Source organism: Taeniopygia guttata, chromosome 24, assembly GCF_048771995.1.
Source record: "Taeniopygia guttata chromosome 24, bTaeGut7.mat, whole genome shotgun sequence".
NCBI classification, from domain to species: Eukaryota; Metazoa; Chordata; class Aves; order Passeriformes; family Estrildidae; genus Taeniopygia; species Taeniopygia guttata.
Window position 1 is genome coordinate 6,012,114 of NC_133049.1, and position 16,428 is coordinate 6,028,541.

The 16,428-nt window shown below is 46.4% G+C and overlaps 1 protein-coding gene across 1 annotated transcript in view; it reads left to right on the top strand.

The window, feature by feature from the left end:
- Positions 1 to 16,428, top strand: part of SIK2 (salt inducible kinase 2) — a 30,039-nt gene that overhangs the window by 9,876 nt on the left and 3,735 nt on the right. Inside the window, exons 5-14 of the mRNA XM_030290755.4 lie at positions 5,863 to 5,987; positions 7,622 to 7,745; positions 7,975 to 8,195; positions 9,816 to 9,968; positions 11,417 to 11,581; positions 13,545 to 13,773; positions 14,386 to 14,670; positions 14,846 to 15,009; positions 15,460 to 15,585; positions 16,233 to 16,324. Of these exons, the coding sequence (XP_030146615.4) occupies positions 5,863 to 5,987; positions 7,622 to 7,745; positions 7,975 to 8,195; positions 9,816 to 9,968; positions 11,417 to 11,581; positions 13,545 to 13,773; positions 14,386 to 14,670; positions 14,846 to 15,009; positions 15,460 to 15,585; positions 16,233 to 16,324 (1,684 nt within the window). The remainder of the gene's footprint in view (positions 1 to 5,862; positions 5,988 to 7,621; positions 7,746 to 7,974; positions 8,196 to 9,815; positions 9,969 to 11,416; positions 11,582 to 13,544; positions 13,774 to 14,385; positions 14,671 to 14,845; positions 15,010 to 15,459; positions 15,586 to 16,232; positions 16,325 to 16,428) is intronic.

Here is a 16,428-nt window from a genome sequence, read left to right on the forward strand (position 1 = left end):
AACTTTGTAGTGATTTGTGCCGGGTCAGTTGTTGGATTTTTCACTGCAAAGGAGAAGGATGACGAACTCCACAGTGTTTATCTGGGATTTTTGGAGTTATCTGGTGCTGTGCAGATCCCTGAGAACAGCCTCTTCCTCATCTTCCTCATGGCTCGTTTATCAGGCTGGGGAAGGACAGAGGGCAGCCAGGATCCCAGCTCTGCTAGCTGGGCTTTTCCTCTGATTTCAGTTCATGTAGGAATTGAAAAAAACAGCACAATCTCTGATGAATTATTTTGATAAAACTCTTCTTAACTTCCAGCGAGCCTCTTGGTTCATTCTGCTGCTTGCAAGACTTTTATTGAAGCTTTTTACTCCTCAAGAATACAACAGTTTTTAGTCAAACACTGAAGCGTGCACAAAGTTACCTCTGTATTTCAGCCACCAGGAGAATAAACTAACCTTCAAAAGCCTTCCAGAACCTGTGGGTTCATAAGATTGTCACCTTTGGTGCTTGAGGCTGGACTGAAATCCAGCAGTTTTGTGTTAAAATTGCTCTAAAAGGACGGGGACAGGCAGAATTCAAAGGATCTTTTCTCTCTCACTAACTGGACAACAAACAGAGGATGAGTAAAGAACTTGAGGTGAGAGCTTTGATGGGTTTATTTTGTAGAAGATAGGAGGTGGTTGGGAGCAGAGCCCTCAAATTTTACTGTAAGTAGCAAAACTGAAGGTGTTAATGAGATAAAATATCCATTGAGAAGGGGGAAGGTGAATTTGTGGAATTTGTGTTTAGCACTAGCAAGACAAACCTGCCTGTTCTTCCCAAAGTTAAGCAGCTGCACGTTGGTGATGTGTCCTTTGGATTTGCTGCTTTTTGAGGGCATCATTTCAGCTCCCTGTGCTCTCTCTGAGCACAGCCTTTGCTGTGCAGCCAGAAATGCACCAAATCCAGCTCGGGATGGGGGTCCTGCTCCTCCTCTTGTCCTTGCAGCCCCAGCTTGGGGTGGCTGCAGGAGCTGCTGGCATCCTGCAGCTTGCAGCAGCCCAGGTGAGGCAGAGACTGGTATTTTGAAGGAGGCTGAAGCTGCTGCTGGACAGGGAAATGTGCATTGACGTCAGGAGAGGCTGCTCAGCGCTCAGCCCCTGAAGTGGGTCAGGTTTGTTGCTGCCACGCTCATACCTTTGCCTTTCTCAGCACCTCAGTGCCCATTATCTGCCAGGCTCACATTTCTCCTCCAACAAAAGCTCCCTGTGGCTCTCTGCAAGGCAGGCAGATTGAGTTCTGCTGGGCATTTTAGGAGAATGGATTAATTATAGCGCTGGAGCTGCTTCTTGGAGGGTTCTGGAGGGACAAGTGAGAGGCTCTGGATGCTCAGCAGAAGTTGCAGGGCTCTGGCAGGGAGCTGCCATGTCTCAGATTGCAGATGGGGCTGAAATCTCAGGCTGTTTCCATTTTTAACGGGAAAACAGATTCCACTGCCGTGATGTGCGCTCAAAAAAATTATACCTTCCAAATTCCAGATTATTCTGAAGGGGGTAATGAGATTGAGAAACCAAATGCCACAAATGTGGAGAGCCAATATTTGCAGATTGCACAAACACAGAGTTTATTCAACTGAACACAATGCTGCAAATGATGGCCTTTTTTGGGGTTTTTTGTTGTTTTGTTTTTTTTTTTTATTTTAACGTGCAGATTCAGGGAAATGTTAAGAAGATCACTCTATTATATAATCTCAGTCCTCTGGTAATGAGCCCAATTTCAGTCCTTTTAGAATTCTGTGGCTGGCATATGTTTGTTTTGTTGTTCTGTTTGTTTCTTTTTGAGGGCTGGCACATTTTCCCCTTGAATATCAGTGATATTTCCTATGGAATGAGACATTTTTTGGATTAAAAAGTGACCACTTTGGGTCCAGAATGGCTGTGACGGATCAGCCATGGCAAAACAGGAGCAAAGTGGAAGGGGAAGGATGAGAGGCTCATTTTGTTTTGTACTTAACTGAATCCTGGCCACTCCAAAAAGTGGGGTAACTCAACTGACAGTACAGTAATTAAAAATTGGGGCAGCCCCATGGACCAAGCATCCAGGATCCTGACTAAATCCTGAATTTTTTTTTTTCTTTGAAAGGGTTTTCATGGATGTTATCTATGCTGGAGTGCTTAAAAATTGTTTCCCAGCCATTTGTGTGGGAAGAATAATGGAGACAAAAGGGGTGACCACAGGAAGTTGTGTACCCTAACAAATAATGCAGGTCTCCCCCACCCAGGGAATGATTTTGTCCAACAGCAGAACAGAATTGGACTTTTTAAAGCTAAGAGCCAGTTGCTGACATACAGAGCACTGGTATTAATTCCTGTATGACAAGAAAAAGCCCAGTGGCAGTCAGGAGGTGTCTGGCAGTGCTTTGTGTTGTCAGTGCGTGCTGAAATTCGGATCTGCAGGATTCTGGTGTTTCACAGGCCGTGGAAAGGGAAGGAATTGAAGCTTTAGAAGTGCAGGGCTAAGGCAGAGTGGGGAAATCGTGCTCCAGGTGTACAGGACAGCACTCCCAGCCCAGACACAGGGGCTGGTGAGGAATTCCCACTCGCTGTGGCTGCTCCTTCTGGTAGCAATTCACAGCCTTTCATTCATGAATTTCCTAATAAAGCTCAATCGTCTGTGCTGTCACAAGACCATCAGAGCCAGCCAAGAGCTGCTCTTCCACCCAGTTAAGCACTGCAAGTTCTGCAGTTCTCTTGCTCAGAGAGGCCAGCAGCACCTCCAGGATGTGTTTGCTCCTGAGGTCCTTTTGGTGACCAGAAATAAAACCATTATGTGTTACAAAATGAATCATCTAAAGATAATAATAACATAAACCTGCGGCTTCTCTTAAATTGGCTCTGTTCTTTTTGCTGCTTGGATTTCTTCATGTTTCTTTTTGGTGATTTTTTCTAAGAGGTAACTTTAAATCCCAGCCTGGACAGGCAAAGAATTTCACTTTTTTTAGGATTTGGAATCCATGTGCTCCCAAGCAGGTCATGCTCTCTTTAGCTGTGCTTACAAATAAATGTTCTTGTACTTGTGAATCTGATAGGAAGATTTATGAGGGTGGCACCCGAGGGAGGGCTGCAGTTCTGAGATAAAAACCTGATGTTTATCTGCAGCACTACGAGGATGTTGAAAACCTGACAAATCCGAGATAAGTGAGGGGAGAAATCAGATTTAACAACACCTACACGGAGTGGCAAAATGCTTGTGTGGAGAGCAGAAATGGCTCCGTGCTTCCCGAAGCATTGTCACGGTTGCCAAGCCAATTCTGTGGGAAGAAAAGTCTTCTCTGAGAGAATAATGATAAAAAAAAAATGCACAACAGCAGTCTGGCTGTGAATAGGGGGGAAAAAAGGGAAATGGAGAAAACAGGGAAAAGGTGAAAAAAGGGAAATGGGGAAAAAGGGAGAAGGTGCCGCAGTGCTGGGGGGGTTACACAGAGGGCTGAGGGGATTTGGGGTGGTTCTGATGTGTTTTTGCAGCTGGAGGGTGGGAGGGGAAGGGCAGCAGGGATGTGCTGTCCTGTTCCAGCCCCGGTTCCTGGAGAAGTTTGGAATCTGAGCCGGCCTTGGCCGCCGGCAGCCCCGGCCCGGTGACGTTCCCAGGCCGCGGTGGCGTCACCGTCCTGCCCGTCAGGGCTCTGCTGTGACGCTGGGGCTCTGCTGGGACCTGACCTTCAGAGCAGCCCTGGCAGCCAGCCCCGCTGGCAGCAGCCTGCCCGGCTGCCTTTGATGGTGCCCAGGTGCCAAAATTCACCCTGGTGTGAAAATTCACCCTGCAGGGTATGGCCTGTGCGGCCCCATCCCGCGCAGGGCTCTGGGACATTTGGGGTTCTCTGTGGCAAAATGCACATTTCTCTCTCCCTCTCGGGATTTTTCATAGAGGTGCACAGAGAGACATGAAAGAGAAAACAATTTCTATTTCTGCTCCTTGTTTTTCCCTTGTGGGATGTGTTTGGAGAATTGTTTACCTGGGGTGATGCTTGGTTGGATTCTGGTGAGGATTGTTTGAGCTGGTGGCCAACCCAACCCACCTGGGGCTGGGCTCTCAGAGAGGGGCACCACTTACTGTAAATGCAGGCGAACCCCATGGGAAGAAATGAGGATATCTGACTCAATTCAGAAGGCTGAATGATTTCTTTATTATAACTATGCTAAAATACATTAATATACTATATAAAAGGAGGATACTTTAACTCCATACTACTTTCTCTGACTCTAACACAACTTGTGCCCCTCTCTGAGAGCCCAGCCCCAGGTGGGTTGGATTGGCCACCAGCTCAAACAATCCTCACCAGAATCCAACCATCAATCACCCCAGGTAAACAATTCTCCAAACACATTCCACATGGGAAAAACAAGGAGCAGAAATAGAAATTGTTTTCTCTTTCATTTCTCTCTGTGCACCTCTATGAAAAATCCCGAGAGGGAGAGAAATGTGCTTGCCACAGTTCTGCACGTAGCAGGGATTCAAGGCAGTGCAAGGTGTTGGTTCCGAGCTCCAAAAACCCCAACTGTCCCAAAACTGCTTTGTTTTGAGTGAGTTCCATGAGAGGCTGCTGGGGCTCCTGCTAGGAAAGCAGCCCCCACTCCTTTCCCCCACAGCTCCAGCTCCGCTCTGCCGCTCCAAACCAGCTCCAGGGTGACTTTTTCTAAGGTTTTGTTAAATCTCTCTTGTTTTTCTGATTCTGAGGGTTCTCCCATGGGTTTCTGGCTCCTCTGAGCAGCACAGGCAGGACAAATGGGGTGCATGGGATGGTTCAGCAGAGCCTGTGATAACCACAGCGTTTATCAGCTCTGCTATCTGCTGGTCAGCATTCCAGCATCCCTGGGAGCATTCAGAGCTGGATCTACAGCCTGATGTCACCCTGTTTGTCACCTCACAGGATCCCTGGGAACATTCAGAGCTGCACCAACAGCCTGAGCCTTGTTTGTCACCTCACAGTGCCATGTTTGTCACCTTACAGGATCCCTGGGAGCATTCTGACCTGCACCAACAGCCTGAGTCCTGTTTGTCACCTCACAGTGCCATGTTTGTCACCTCCCAGCATCCTGAGAGCATTCAGAGCTGGATCTACAGCCTGATGTCACCTTATTTATCACCTCACAGCATCCCTGGGAACATTCAGAGCTGCATCCACAGCCTGAGCCCTGTTTGTCACCTCACAGTGCCCTGTTTGTCACCTCCCAGCAGCATTCAGAGCTGCATCCACAGCCTGAATCTTTTTTGTCCCCACTGTCACACCAGCACCAGCAGCTGCCCAGCTTGAGGGGAGAAGCACCAGCCTTATTGCTTTTGCTTCTCACCCCTACATTATAAAAATCCTGATTAATATCAGACCACAGCTGGTCCTGCATGAAGCCATAACAAGCAGCACTGAAAAGAATTTGGGATCTGTGGGCTGCAGACAGTGCCAGTAGCAGTGTCCTTCCCAAAAGTCCCCTGGTTTCCCATGCCTGTTGCTCTTGGCACAGCTCCTTCCTCCCAGCTCCAGAGCTTGTCAGAATTTGTTGTGTATTCAAGGCTAGAAAGCACCTCAGGAAAGCCCAGGAAATCTCAGATTATCTCTTGGCGAGTCAATAATCTCATTTCGCTGCTGGGACTGTCAGTTTGTTGAATTTTAATGATGGCTGTTTACAAATCTACTCAAAACTCCTCCAGGTTTGTGAAGGTTTTGCAGCGTTTCAAGGATTCCACAACATGGGAACAGCATCAGAGGACATCCAGCATCCCAAAATTATCAGTGGCAGTCCCCAGAAAGGATTTGAGATGGAATCACTGTGGGGCAGGCGTGGAATTATGCTTTGTGGTGCAGTGGGAGCTTGGAGTGACTTTTCCCTTCGTTTTTTCCACAGATTTTGGCTTTGGGAATTTCTACAAGAGCGGGGAGCCTCTGACCACATGGTGTGGGAGCCCCCCTTACGCAGCCCCGGAGGTCTTTGAAGGGCAGCAGTACGAGGGACCCCAGCTGGACATTTGGGTACCATTATCCTTTATTTTAACTGCATTTCTGTCAACTTTCGGCAAGCTGGAATGAATATCTGATTGCTCTTAAGCTGCAGATCTGGAGTATTTGATTGTGCTTAAGCTGCAGATTTGGAATATTCAATTTTTCTGAAGCTGCAGATTTGGAATATTCAATTTTCCTGAAGCTGCAGCTCTGGAATATTTGATTTTCCTGAAGCTGCAGATCTGAAATCTTTGATTTTCCTGAAGCTGCAGATCTGCAATATTTGATTTTTTTTGAGCTGCAGCTCTGCAATATTTGATTTCTGTAAGTTGCACATCTGCAATATTTTATTTCTTTAATCTGCAGATATGGAATGTTTTATTTCTTTAAGCTGCAGATCTGCAATAATTTATTTTCCTGAAGCTGCAGATCTGCAATATTTGATTCCTTTAAGCTGCAGATTTGCAGTATTTGGTTTCTTTAAGCTGCACATCTGGAATATTTGATTTTTTTTTTAAGCTGCAGACAAGTTGTTCCTCTCCAGCTTTATTTCCTGAGTGCCATAAAAACCTTTAGCAGTGCATGGAATTGGAGTCACCTGTGCAGGTGGCTGCCAAATGTGCACAGCGGGTGCACCTTGGAGGGGACAAACTCCTCCAGAATCTCCCTGGCTGGGTGGGGAAATTGGCTTTTTTCAGAGCCTTTTTAGTGTTTTCTGGGCTAAGTGGGAATAAAACCTTGATGAGGTTAGAGGGGCCTTCAGAAATAAAATTTTTGTGAGGTTTTTAATAAAATAAATTTAAAATGTTCTTTTACACACATTTATCTGCCTGTGTGCTGGTTCTGTGTACATAAGCAGCTATTAAATACTGGTTTAAAAAGCCTCCCTGGACCTTTAGGAATTGGTAAACACAGGGGACACTATGGGCATCAGAAGGGAATCCCTGAACTTTGGTAAATATTCCTTCAGTGTAAAAAGTCCTAAATCATTAACAGGCCCTGCCTGCCCACAGAGAAAGTGTTGGTATTTAAAATAAAATCACCTTCACTTCTCAATTAATGATTTTGTGAAGGTGCTCAGCTTGCAGCAATCCCCAGTTCAGTTTTTAACAGGGTTTTCCTTTTAAAAAATCTATATTTAATTGTAAAATCTCAGTGTTTTTACCAAGTTTTGAGGTCAACACCTGCTTTTTTCCCCTTGAGACACCCGGTGCTGTGCCAGGCTGGTGTGGTTCTCTCACTGTTATATTTTATTTTGGCAAGAACATTCCCACTGGCAGTTCAATTCATCAAATCCTTCCAGAGTAGAGCTCTTGCCCATCATTTCCCCTTTTGCTCACACTGATAAATCCCCTAAACTGACTGTTCATAGAAACTCCTCCCCACAGCTTTAAATGTAAAATATTACAGTTTTTCACTTTGAGTGGCTGCTGGCTGAGGGTTGCTTTTGTTTCGGCAAGGCTGAGATTAATAAAAATATCCCAAATTCTCGGCTGAAGTTGGGGTTCACTTCTCAGGTACCCGTGTGCAGCTCCTTCCTTTGCCTCTAAATTCCCTTTTTCTGCACAAAAGAATTATTTCTGTGGCAGGGCTTGGCTTGCACCTTCAGAGACACTGCTGGGAGCTTGGAACTGAGCTGAAAATTCCCTTTTTTTCTTCCACAGAGCATGGGGGTGGTGCTCTATGTGCTGGTGTGTGGAGCTCTGCCCTTTGATGGACCCACCCTGCCCATCCTGAGGCAGAGAGTGCTGGAGGGGAGGTTCAGGATCCCATATTTCATGTCAGAAGGTAACAGCGGCGTGGTTTTACTCATTTGGCATGGTTTGAATAAATTCTGGGGTTAGCAGGAGGTGGGCAGGGGGAATGGCACTGCTGGCCATGAAGAATTTGGGCTTTTATCCACTTTAATGTGATTTTTAGTCTTTTTTTGACAGGTTTTTAGCAGCAGTGACGCAGCTCTGGGCTGGTAGATCACTGAGCAAGGTTATAACTCTTAATTTTTTCCCCTTGCCAACAGAGTGTGAGCACCTGATCAGGAGAATGTTGGTGCTGGACCCATCCAAACGTCTGAGCATTGCTCAGATCAAGGAGCACAAGTGGATGCTGGTGGAAGTTCCTGCCCAGAGGCCAATCCTTTACCCACCAGGGGAGGAGAACGAGCCTTCCCTGGGGGAGTACAACGAGCAGGTGCTGAGGCTGATGCACAGCCTGGGCATAGACCAGCAGAAAACTGTGGAGGTAAAACTCAGATGGGGGTAAAGCATGCTGAAATTGGGGTAAAGCATGCTGAAATTGGGGTAAAGCATGCTGAAATTGGGGTAAAGCATGCTGAAATTGGGGTACAGCATGCTGAAACTGGGGTAAAGCATGCTGAAATTGGGGTAAAGCGTGCTGAAATTGGGGTAAAACACTGAAATGGGGGTAAAACACACTAAAAGGGGATAAAGCATACTGAAATGGGGGTAAAGCATGCTGAAATTGGGGTAAAGCGTGCTGAAATGGAGTAGAGCATGCTGAAATGGGGGTAAAACACTGAAATGGGGGTAAAACACACTAAAAGGGGATAAAGCATACTGAAATGGGGGTAAAGCATGCTGAAATTGGGGTAAAGCATGCTGAAAGGGGGGTAAAACACTGAATGGGGGTAAAACACATTAAAAGGGGATATAGCATGCTGAAATGGGGGTAAAACACACTGAAATGGGGTAAAACACTGAAATGGGGGTAAAGCACACTTAAATGGCATAAAACATCTGAAATGGGGGTAAAACACCTGAAACAGGGTAAAGCACACTGGAATGGGGGTAAAGCACACTGAAATGGGGTAAAACACACTGGAATGGGAGTAAAACACCTGAAATGGGGGTAAAACACTCAAGGGGGGGGTAAAACACTCAAATGGAGTTGGATAAATCATTAACTTGGCAGCTGGAGAGAGACGAGGGGGAATTAGAAAGTAAATTAGTTTTGAGGTTTTAAGAGGGTGGCAGATGAGAATCAAAGTAAGTTCTGAGCTTTTAAGAGGGTGGGAAAAAAGCATGAGGAAGGAGCGTGGAAGAAGAAAGCAGCTGATGTATCTGCCCTGTCCTAAATGCCAGGGTTCCCTGTGGAGCTAACATGATCATTTCCTCTAGGATGGGAGCTTGTGCAGGTTCACAGCAGAATTCACAGCAGAATCTACCTGGGAGCTCACCACGACCTAGCACTGATATTTTTCTGTCCCTGCCACTCTGTTTTGAACCCTTCTCAGCTCCAGATCTCTCTTTTTCTGGCAGAACACAAAAAAAAAACAACCCCCATCTGGCTGCTTCCACATTTGCTGGGGGATTGCTGATGGGTTTCTCTTCCTGCCAGGTCTTCTGAGCTCTCAGAGGAGCCCATCACACCTGAGATAGCCCAGATACCCCAAACGACATAAAATTAGCAGGATGGCTTCTGAGGTAGTGTTGGAAACAGAAAAAGTTCCAATAAAAGGCAAAATAACAAAGCTCTTACAGAGAAAAACCAAGCCAAGGGCAAGAGGTTCTTGCTCCTGCTAAAACACCCCACAAAAGGGATTATTGCCTTTGTTCTCTTCCTTTTCTGGTGAATTACCTAGGTGGGACCTCGTGGTCTCTGTGCAGCTGGCAGCCCCAGGTCTGAGGTGAAGTCCCCAAGGTGCTACGAGGGGTCCTTGTACCAAATTTGGTACAGCTGGGTACAATTTGGACCTCTTTGTCCAATTGGCAGCCCCAGGTCTGAGGTGAAGTCCCAAATGAGAGAAACTTCTGGGTTTTTTGCCTTTTTAAGCAGACCAAGAATAGTTTGGTCACTCCATCAACAGGGGGCACATTCCTACACTGTGCTCTGTGTTCTCAGTCCCTGCAGAACAAGAGCTACAACCACTTTGCTGCCATCTACTACCTGCTGGTGGAGAGGCTGAAGTCCCACCGGAGCAGCTTCCCCGTGGAGCAGCGCGTGGACGCGCGCCAGCGCCGGCCCAGCACCATCGCCGAGCAGACCGTGGCCAAGGTCAGCCCCCTCCTGCACCTCCTTCCCTTCCCAAATCCCTCCCTTTCCACCTGCCACCCCTGGCTGCTTGCTGCTGCTTCATCCTCAAGCCTAAAAATGCAGATATTGGGTTTGGCTTTAGCCAGGATCGCGTTTTTAACTTCAGCTCTCGGTTCGTCTCTGGTGATGCCTTGGGAAGGCTGACCTGGAACAAGATGCTTTTGGGATATTTGGATTCTGCTGAGGTGAAACTCAGCTTCACTTACGAAAACACAGGTCCAGGAACAACGTGGCAAGGATTAAACCCAGGTTTAAGCTTGGTTATTGTGATAGAAAGTCACAATATTGATAATATTGCAGAGAAAATTATCAGTTTTAAGATGTGTTAAAAGCAGGTGGAGCCAGGTGCGCAAGGAGGAATAAAACATCTTTGGGAATAAAAGATTTCTTTGGGATATTTGGATTCTGCTGAGGTGAAACTCAGCTTCAGTTATGAAAGCACAGGTCCAGGAACAGCATGGCAAAGATTAAACCCAGGTTTAAACTTCGTTCTTGTGATAGAAAGTCACAACATTGATAATATTGCAGAGAAAATTATCAGTTTTAAGATGTGTTAAAAGCAGGTGGAGCCAGATGAACAAGGAGGAATAAAACATTTCTTTGGGATACATGGATTCTGTTGAGGTGAAACTCAGCTTCACTTACGAAAACACAGGTCCAGGAACAACGTGGCAAGGATTAAACCCAGGTTTAAACTTGGTTCTTGTGATAGAAAGTCACAACATTGATAATGTTGCAGAAAACATTATCAGTTTTAAGATGTGTTAAAAGCAGGTGGAGCCAGGTGAACAAGGAGGAATAAAACACCTCTGGGAGGGGGTTCCTTGTACTGAATTCCTGCATATTAGAGCCACATTCCCACTTTTTTCTTCAGTTACAGCCTCCCAGTTGTCCCAAGGATAATTTGTTTTCACACATGGTGGCACCACAGCTCCTAGCTGAGGGTGATTGTTTCCTTTTGGCCAGTGGTGTGGATCTGCACTCCAGGAAATAAAGGTTCAAAACCAGGGGAGAATATCCCTGTTCTCCTAAGTTTTAGGGAATTTCCAAAAAAAAGTCATTGAAACCATTCCTGAGCCTCCTGGTAGCAGTCAGGGGGTTTGTACTCAATATAAAAAAGGAGTTTTAGAGCACCAGAAAGCCCCAAACTCTGTCTGTGCTGCTGGGAATAAGTCAGCTTCAGTAAATATGAGCTTAATGCCATTTGGGGTTGGCCTGGGTGTTTTGGGGGTGGTAAATGTTGTTGTTTTCCAAGTTTAAAGGCTAAGAATGTTCTTCATCCTGAACCAAGAAATAAATCTTGCACTTCTGCTTTGGCACCGGGCTGCACATTGTTTAATCCGTGACTTTGGATGTTGCTGCCTACCTAAAGCTGTTCCAGTTTTGAGTTCTTCAGTTCTGTTTTTCAGGCACAAGCTGTGGTACCCTCGGTGAACCTGCATTCCCAAAATCCAAGGCTGCTGCAGTCTCCAGGGCTTCCTTCAGCCTCAGGAGCAGAAACCTTTTCCTTCCCCCCCTCCAGCTGCCAGGGAGAGGCAGCTTTTATGGAGGAGGAAAGGGTTGAGACACCAAAGGTACAGCTTGAAATCACTCTCTTATTTCTCTTTTTCCAGAAATCTTTCCAGCTAAGAAATATTGTTGTCTTTTAAAAGCATGGCAGTGCTTCCTGAAATTTAAGTATTTAAGCTTTATTTTGCATCCCCCTTTGGCTTTAGAGCTGCAGTTTGGCCAGGGTAGGTCAACAACTGGTGACAGCAGCGAGGTGTCAGGGCTGAGCTCAGTTGGGAATATTTTAATTTTTGTAGGACATGGCTACAAAAGACTTCCAGGCTCTGACCCCTGGAAAAACTGCAGGGATCCAAAGTGGGATTGGTTCTGCTCTTCCTTCCTGCCACATCAGTGCCAGGCATTTGAGTGGAGAAGTCCCAAAATGGGAAAGAAGGTGTTCAAAAAATGACACTTAGAAGTAAAATCCACTCAATCAAAACAGAGGCAGCAGAGTCAGAGTTTTCCTGTGCAGGAATCATCATTTTCCTGCTGTTTAAATTATTTCTAGCTGTTTCTTGATATTTTCTTACCATATAGAGCTGCCTCAAGACCATTTGTTTAGAGTTGCTGTCCATGCAGTGAAACCTCTTTTCCAAACACTCCTCCTTTTCAAAATGCCAAAGGACTTGGAGGAAAATTCAGAAATGGTTCACAAAAAATGGCTTTACATAAAGTCAGCTGCAGCAGCGCCAGGTTTTGTGGTGAATGATTGTGTTCTTTCCATCCTTATTTTACCCAGTGTGATCCTATTGGTGCAGCAGGACAGTAATTACAGGGCAGAGCTTCCAAAACCTGCAGGACATTGAAATATTTATAAATAAAAACATATAAAAATAGTAATATAAATAAATATGCTAATAACGATAATGAAGCATTTAAAATATATAAATAATAACGTAAACTAAAAATAAAATCATATAGAAAAATAATTTTTTTTGCCTAAAACCCATAAAATTCCATATGGCAAAGAATTAGTTAAGGTACAGAAGGATCCATGGCAAATTGGCTTGGAGAATAAAACCAGAATTAAAATCCTAGGAGCAGTTTAGGTTGGGGAGGTGCCTCCAAAAGTCTGATTCAAAGCAGTGGGAGGCTGCTCAGGCCTTTATCAGGCTGGGAACATCAAGGAGGGAGATTCCACAGCTTCTCCAGGCAACCTGTGTTTGCAGGGGAACAACATTAATCAAGTGGAGTTGTGCTGGAAAAAGGTGCATTTATGGAGTTATTCCTGAGCACAGCCCTGCAAGGATGAAATGCAAGGCTGTTTTTTATTTTTTTTCCCTGGTGTTTATCTGAGTGTGATAAATGACCACAGTAGGTATAGGAAGGGGGGAACAGCAGTATTGTACATTCCATAAATATTTTATACTTGTCACTAAGCTGGCAAAGTTTTTAATAAATCAAAAAAATTTAAAAAATATAAAAACCCTACTCCAAAAAAAGAAAAAAAAAAAGGAAAAAAAAAAAAACAAAACACCCCTGGAGAGCACAGAACTATGGGAATAGGAATATTTAGTTTTAGGGAATTGAGTGTTAAGGGAATGTAAGTAGGAAATGAAGAATTGTACATGGCAAGCCTTACTTTACCCAGCAGAGTTAAAGATCCCAACTGCCTCAGGCCAGGGATTTCCTGGGTTTGGGGGTGATACTTTGGGCAGGAAACAAAGCTGGGCCCAACCAGAGCTGGGTCCAAAAAAGAAGCTGGGTCCAAAAAAGAAGCTGGGTCCAAAAAAGAAGCTGGGTCCAAAAAAGAAGCTGGGTCCAAAAATAAAACTGGGCCCAACCAGAGCTGGGCCCAACCAGAGCTGGGCCCAACCAGAGCTGGGCCCAACCAAAGCTGGGCATAACCAGAGCTGGGTCCAGCCAAAGCTGGGCCCAAAACCGGAGCTGGGCCCAAAACCGGAGCTGGGCCCAAAACCAGAGCTGGGCCCAAAACCAGAGCTGGGCCCAAAACCAGAGCTGGGTCCAACGCTGTCCCTGTGTCCCCAGGTGAATGGCTGCCTGCTGGACCCCGTGCCCCCTGTGGTGATGAGGAAAGGATGCCAGTCGCTGCCCTCCAGCATGATGGAAACCTCCATTGATGAAGGAATCGAGGCGGAAGGAGAGGCAGAGGAGGACCCAGCCCAGGCCTTCGCTGCCCTGCAGGCAGCTCGAGGGGGCAAGAGGCGGCACACCCTGGCTGAGGTCACCAACCAGCTGGTGATGGTGCCAGGCACAGGTACAGAGCTCAGCTCACAGCTCATTTTCTCCCCCAGCACTCAGGCTGATTAGCTGGGGATGGAAAACCTGAGGGTTTGTGAGTGATGTGTGCAAGACAGTTTGGATTTGCTAGAAAGAAAAAGATACAAAATAACCCAAAATCTGCTGTGAGACAGTGTAAAGTCAGAGCAGCAAATTTACAGTGATTAAACTCACGCCACAAACCCAACAGCAACTGAGAAATCTGGCAAAATTGGCTGCTTTTTCAACTGAATGTCCCCGAGTCATTCATCCCCTAAAGATGAGCTGGCAGAAATAAAACCCTCTGGACTCCAGCACCAGTGAGGTGACCAAGCCTTTCAGGCTACAGTTTTGTCAGGATTAAAAAAAACCCTAAACACTTTCCAGACAAGCCACTGACCATCTGCAGAGTGTCTGGCTGCTGCCAGATACTGCAAAATCCAGTAGCAAATCCCCATTATCGTACTGCAAGTTTCACTTGACAATTCCTTTGTCAAAATTGATTTTTTTGGCTCTTCACTCTAAGATAGCCACTGTTGGCTGGAGTAGCTCGAGTCAGTGGTAGTGATTCCCACTTTCATCCTGGTTTTTTGGGTTTTTTTTGTCCTAGGGAAAGTCTATTCCTTGGATGAGAACTCCTCCCTGGGCAGCATCGACTCGGAGTACGACATGGGCTCCGTGCAGAGGGATCTGAAGTTCCTGGGGGAAACCCCTTCCTTGAAGGAGATGGTGCTGAGCAGCCAGCAGCCCCCACGGGTGACCTCCCCTTTCCTGGGGCTCAGACCTGCCAACCCCGCCATGCAGGCGCTGAGCTCCCAAAAACGAGAGGCTCACAACCGCTCCCCCGTCAGCTTCCGCGAGGGCCGCAGGGCCTCCGACACCTCCCTCACCCAAGGTAACTCCTCTGCAGCAGGAATTGGCCTGCTCAGTGACAAAAACCTGGTTTATCATCTGGTTTCATAGCCAGGCACAGCAGGGAGTGCCCTCCATGCTCAGTTATCTTCTGTGCTAACCAGGAAATCTGATTGTTCTGACAAGGGGTTTTTGCTCATCTGCTCTCCTCTCTCCAGGAATTGTAGCATTTAGGCAGCACCTCCAGAACCTGGCACGAACCAAAGGAATCCTGGAGCTGAACAAAGTCCAGCTGCTGTATGAACAGATGGGATCAGAGGAAGAACCTTCCCTGACATCAGCTGCCACCCAGCTGCAGGAGCTCATTAACAGCCCTGCACAGGTACTTAAAGCAGAAATCGAGCTCCATCTTAATGCTTTGGAACAGACCAGGAGAGGATGAGGTGGTGTGGAGATCTGGGAAGAGCTAATTGACAGATTAAATGTCCTGTTCTCCTTTCTGCCTTCCCCAGACTGGAGAATTTGCAGCCTTTGCCCATCCTCGTGGTGTCAGTGAGGGGCTCTGCAGCTTTCCAAACCCAACAGTCATTGTTTTCAGTCTGAAGGGTGTTTTGGATTTAGGAAAGGTCAATAACACCTTTTCTTGGTGGAGGTACAACTGCAGGAAGCTCTCACAGCCTGATTTGTAGAGTGAATGTTAAAGAGCTCCAGTGAGTCGTTTTGAGTGGAGCAGGAACACGGCAACCACGGAACCTCTGGCAGGGAAAACCCTTAAAGCAAGGCTTAAGAGAGCCTTTTCTGGCCATGCAGATTGCTCCTCTTTCCCCTGCAGGAGGAAGGCTCCCAGCAGCAGCAGCAGCAGCAGGAGGCTCCAGCTGCTTTCCCCAACAGTGCACACCCCCCACTGCTGTCCCGAAGGCAGAGCCTGGAGACTCAGTACCTGAAACAGCGGCTCCAGGTGTGTTCACCCTTTCCCTTTCCTTTCCCTTTCCTTTCCTCTCTCCTCTCTCCTCTCCTTTTCTTTTTTTCCCTTTCCTTCCCTTCCCTTCAGCAGCTCACACACCAGCTCTGGGCTCCTGCTGCCCAGGGAGAGCTCTCTGAGCAGAGAACAGCTGAACTGGGAACTGCACTTGGTTTTTGTGTTGTCAGGCACTGACCCTCATTATGCAAAAAGTGCATTCCTGCTGTTTTCCTCCTCAGCCTGGCAGTGTTTAATAACTGCTGCTGAATACAGATTATTGCTGTGACACCCCATAAAGGTTCTGCATCAGCACCTGAGGAGCCACTTCTTAACCCCCTGGGCCTTCCTCTTCCACTCCCTCTTTATTTCAAGCCCATTTTCATATACCTTTAGTTCATAAAAAAATGGGTTTTCCCCAGTTTTCCATCTTGCAGCTTCATCCACTTGGAAAGAAAGCTTTCCATGGATTTTTATGACATAATCTCTCCTGCAAAAATACTGCCTAAGGGTTGGAAGCCAATGGGCAGCATTATGGGTTTAGAGTGGCTCTGTGGGCAGTTAGAGGGGTAGAAAATCTTTCTCCTGCTTTCTGGACTAATTAATTCAATCAAAAGCTATTTAAACCAGCTCTGCTTTCCCTGCAGAAACCCACTCTGCTGTCCAAAGCTCCCAACACTTGCCAGCTCTACTGCAAAGAACTGCCCCGGAGTCTGGAACAGCAGCTCCAGGAGCACAGGTGAGAATCCCCCAAATCATGCAGAAAAATGACTCAAAGAGTAATAAAAGAACTGGAACTCTCTTTGTCCATTTAGAAATCTTCTGAAAAAGCAAAGTTTCACT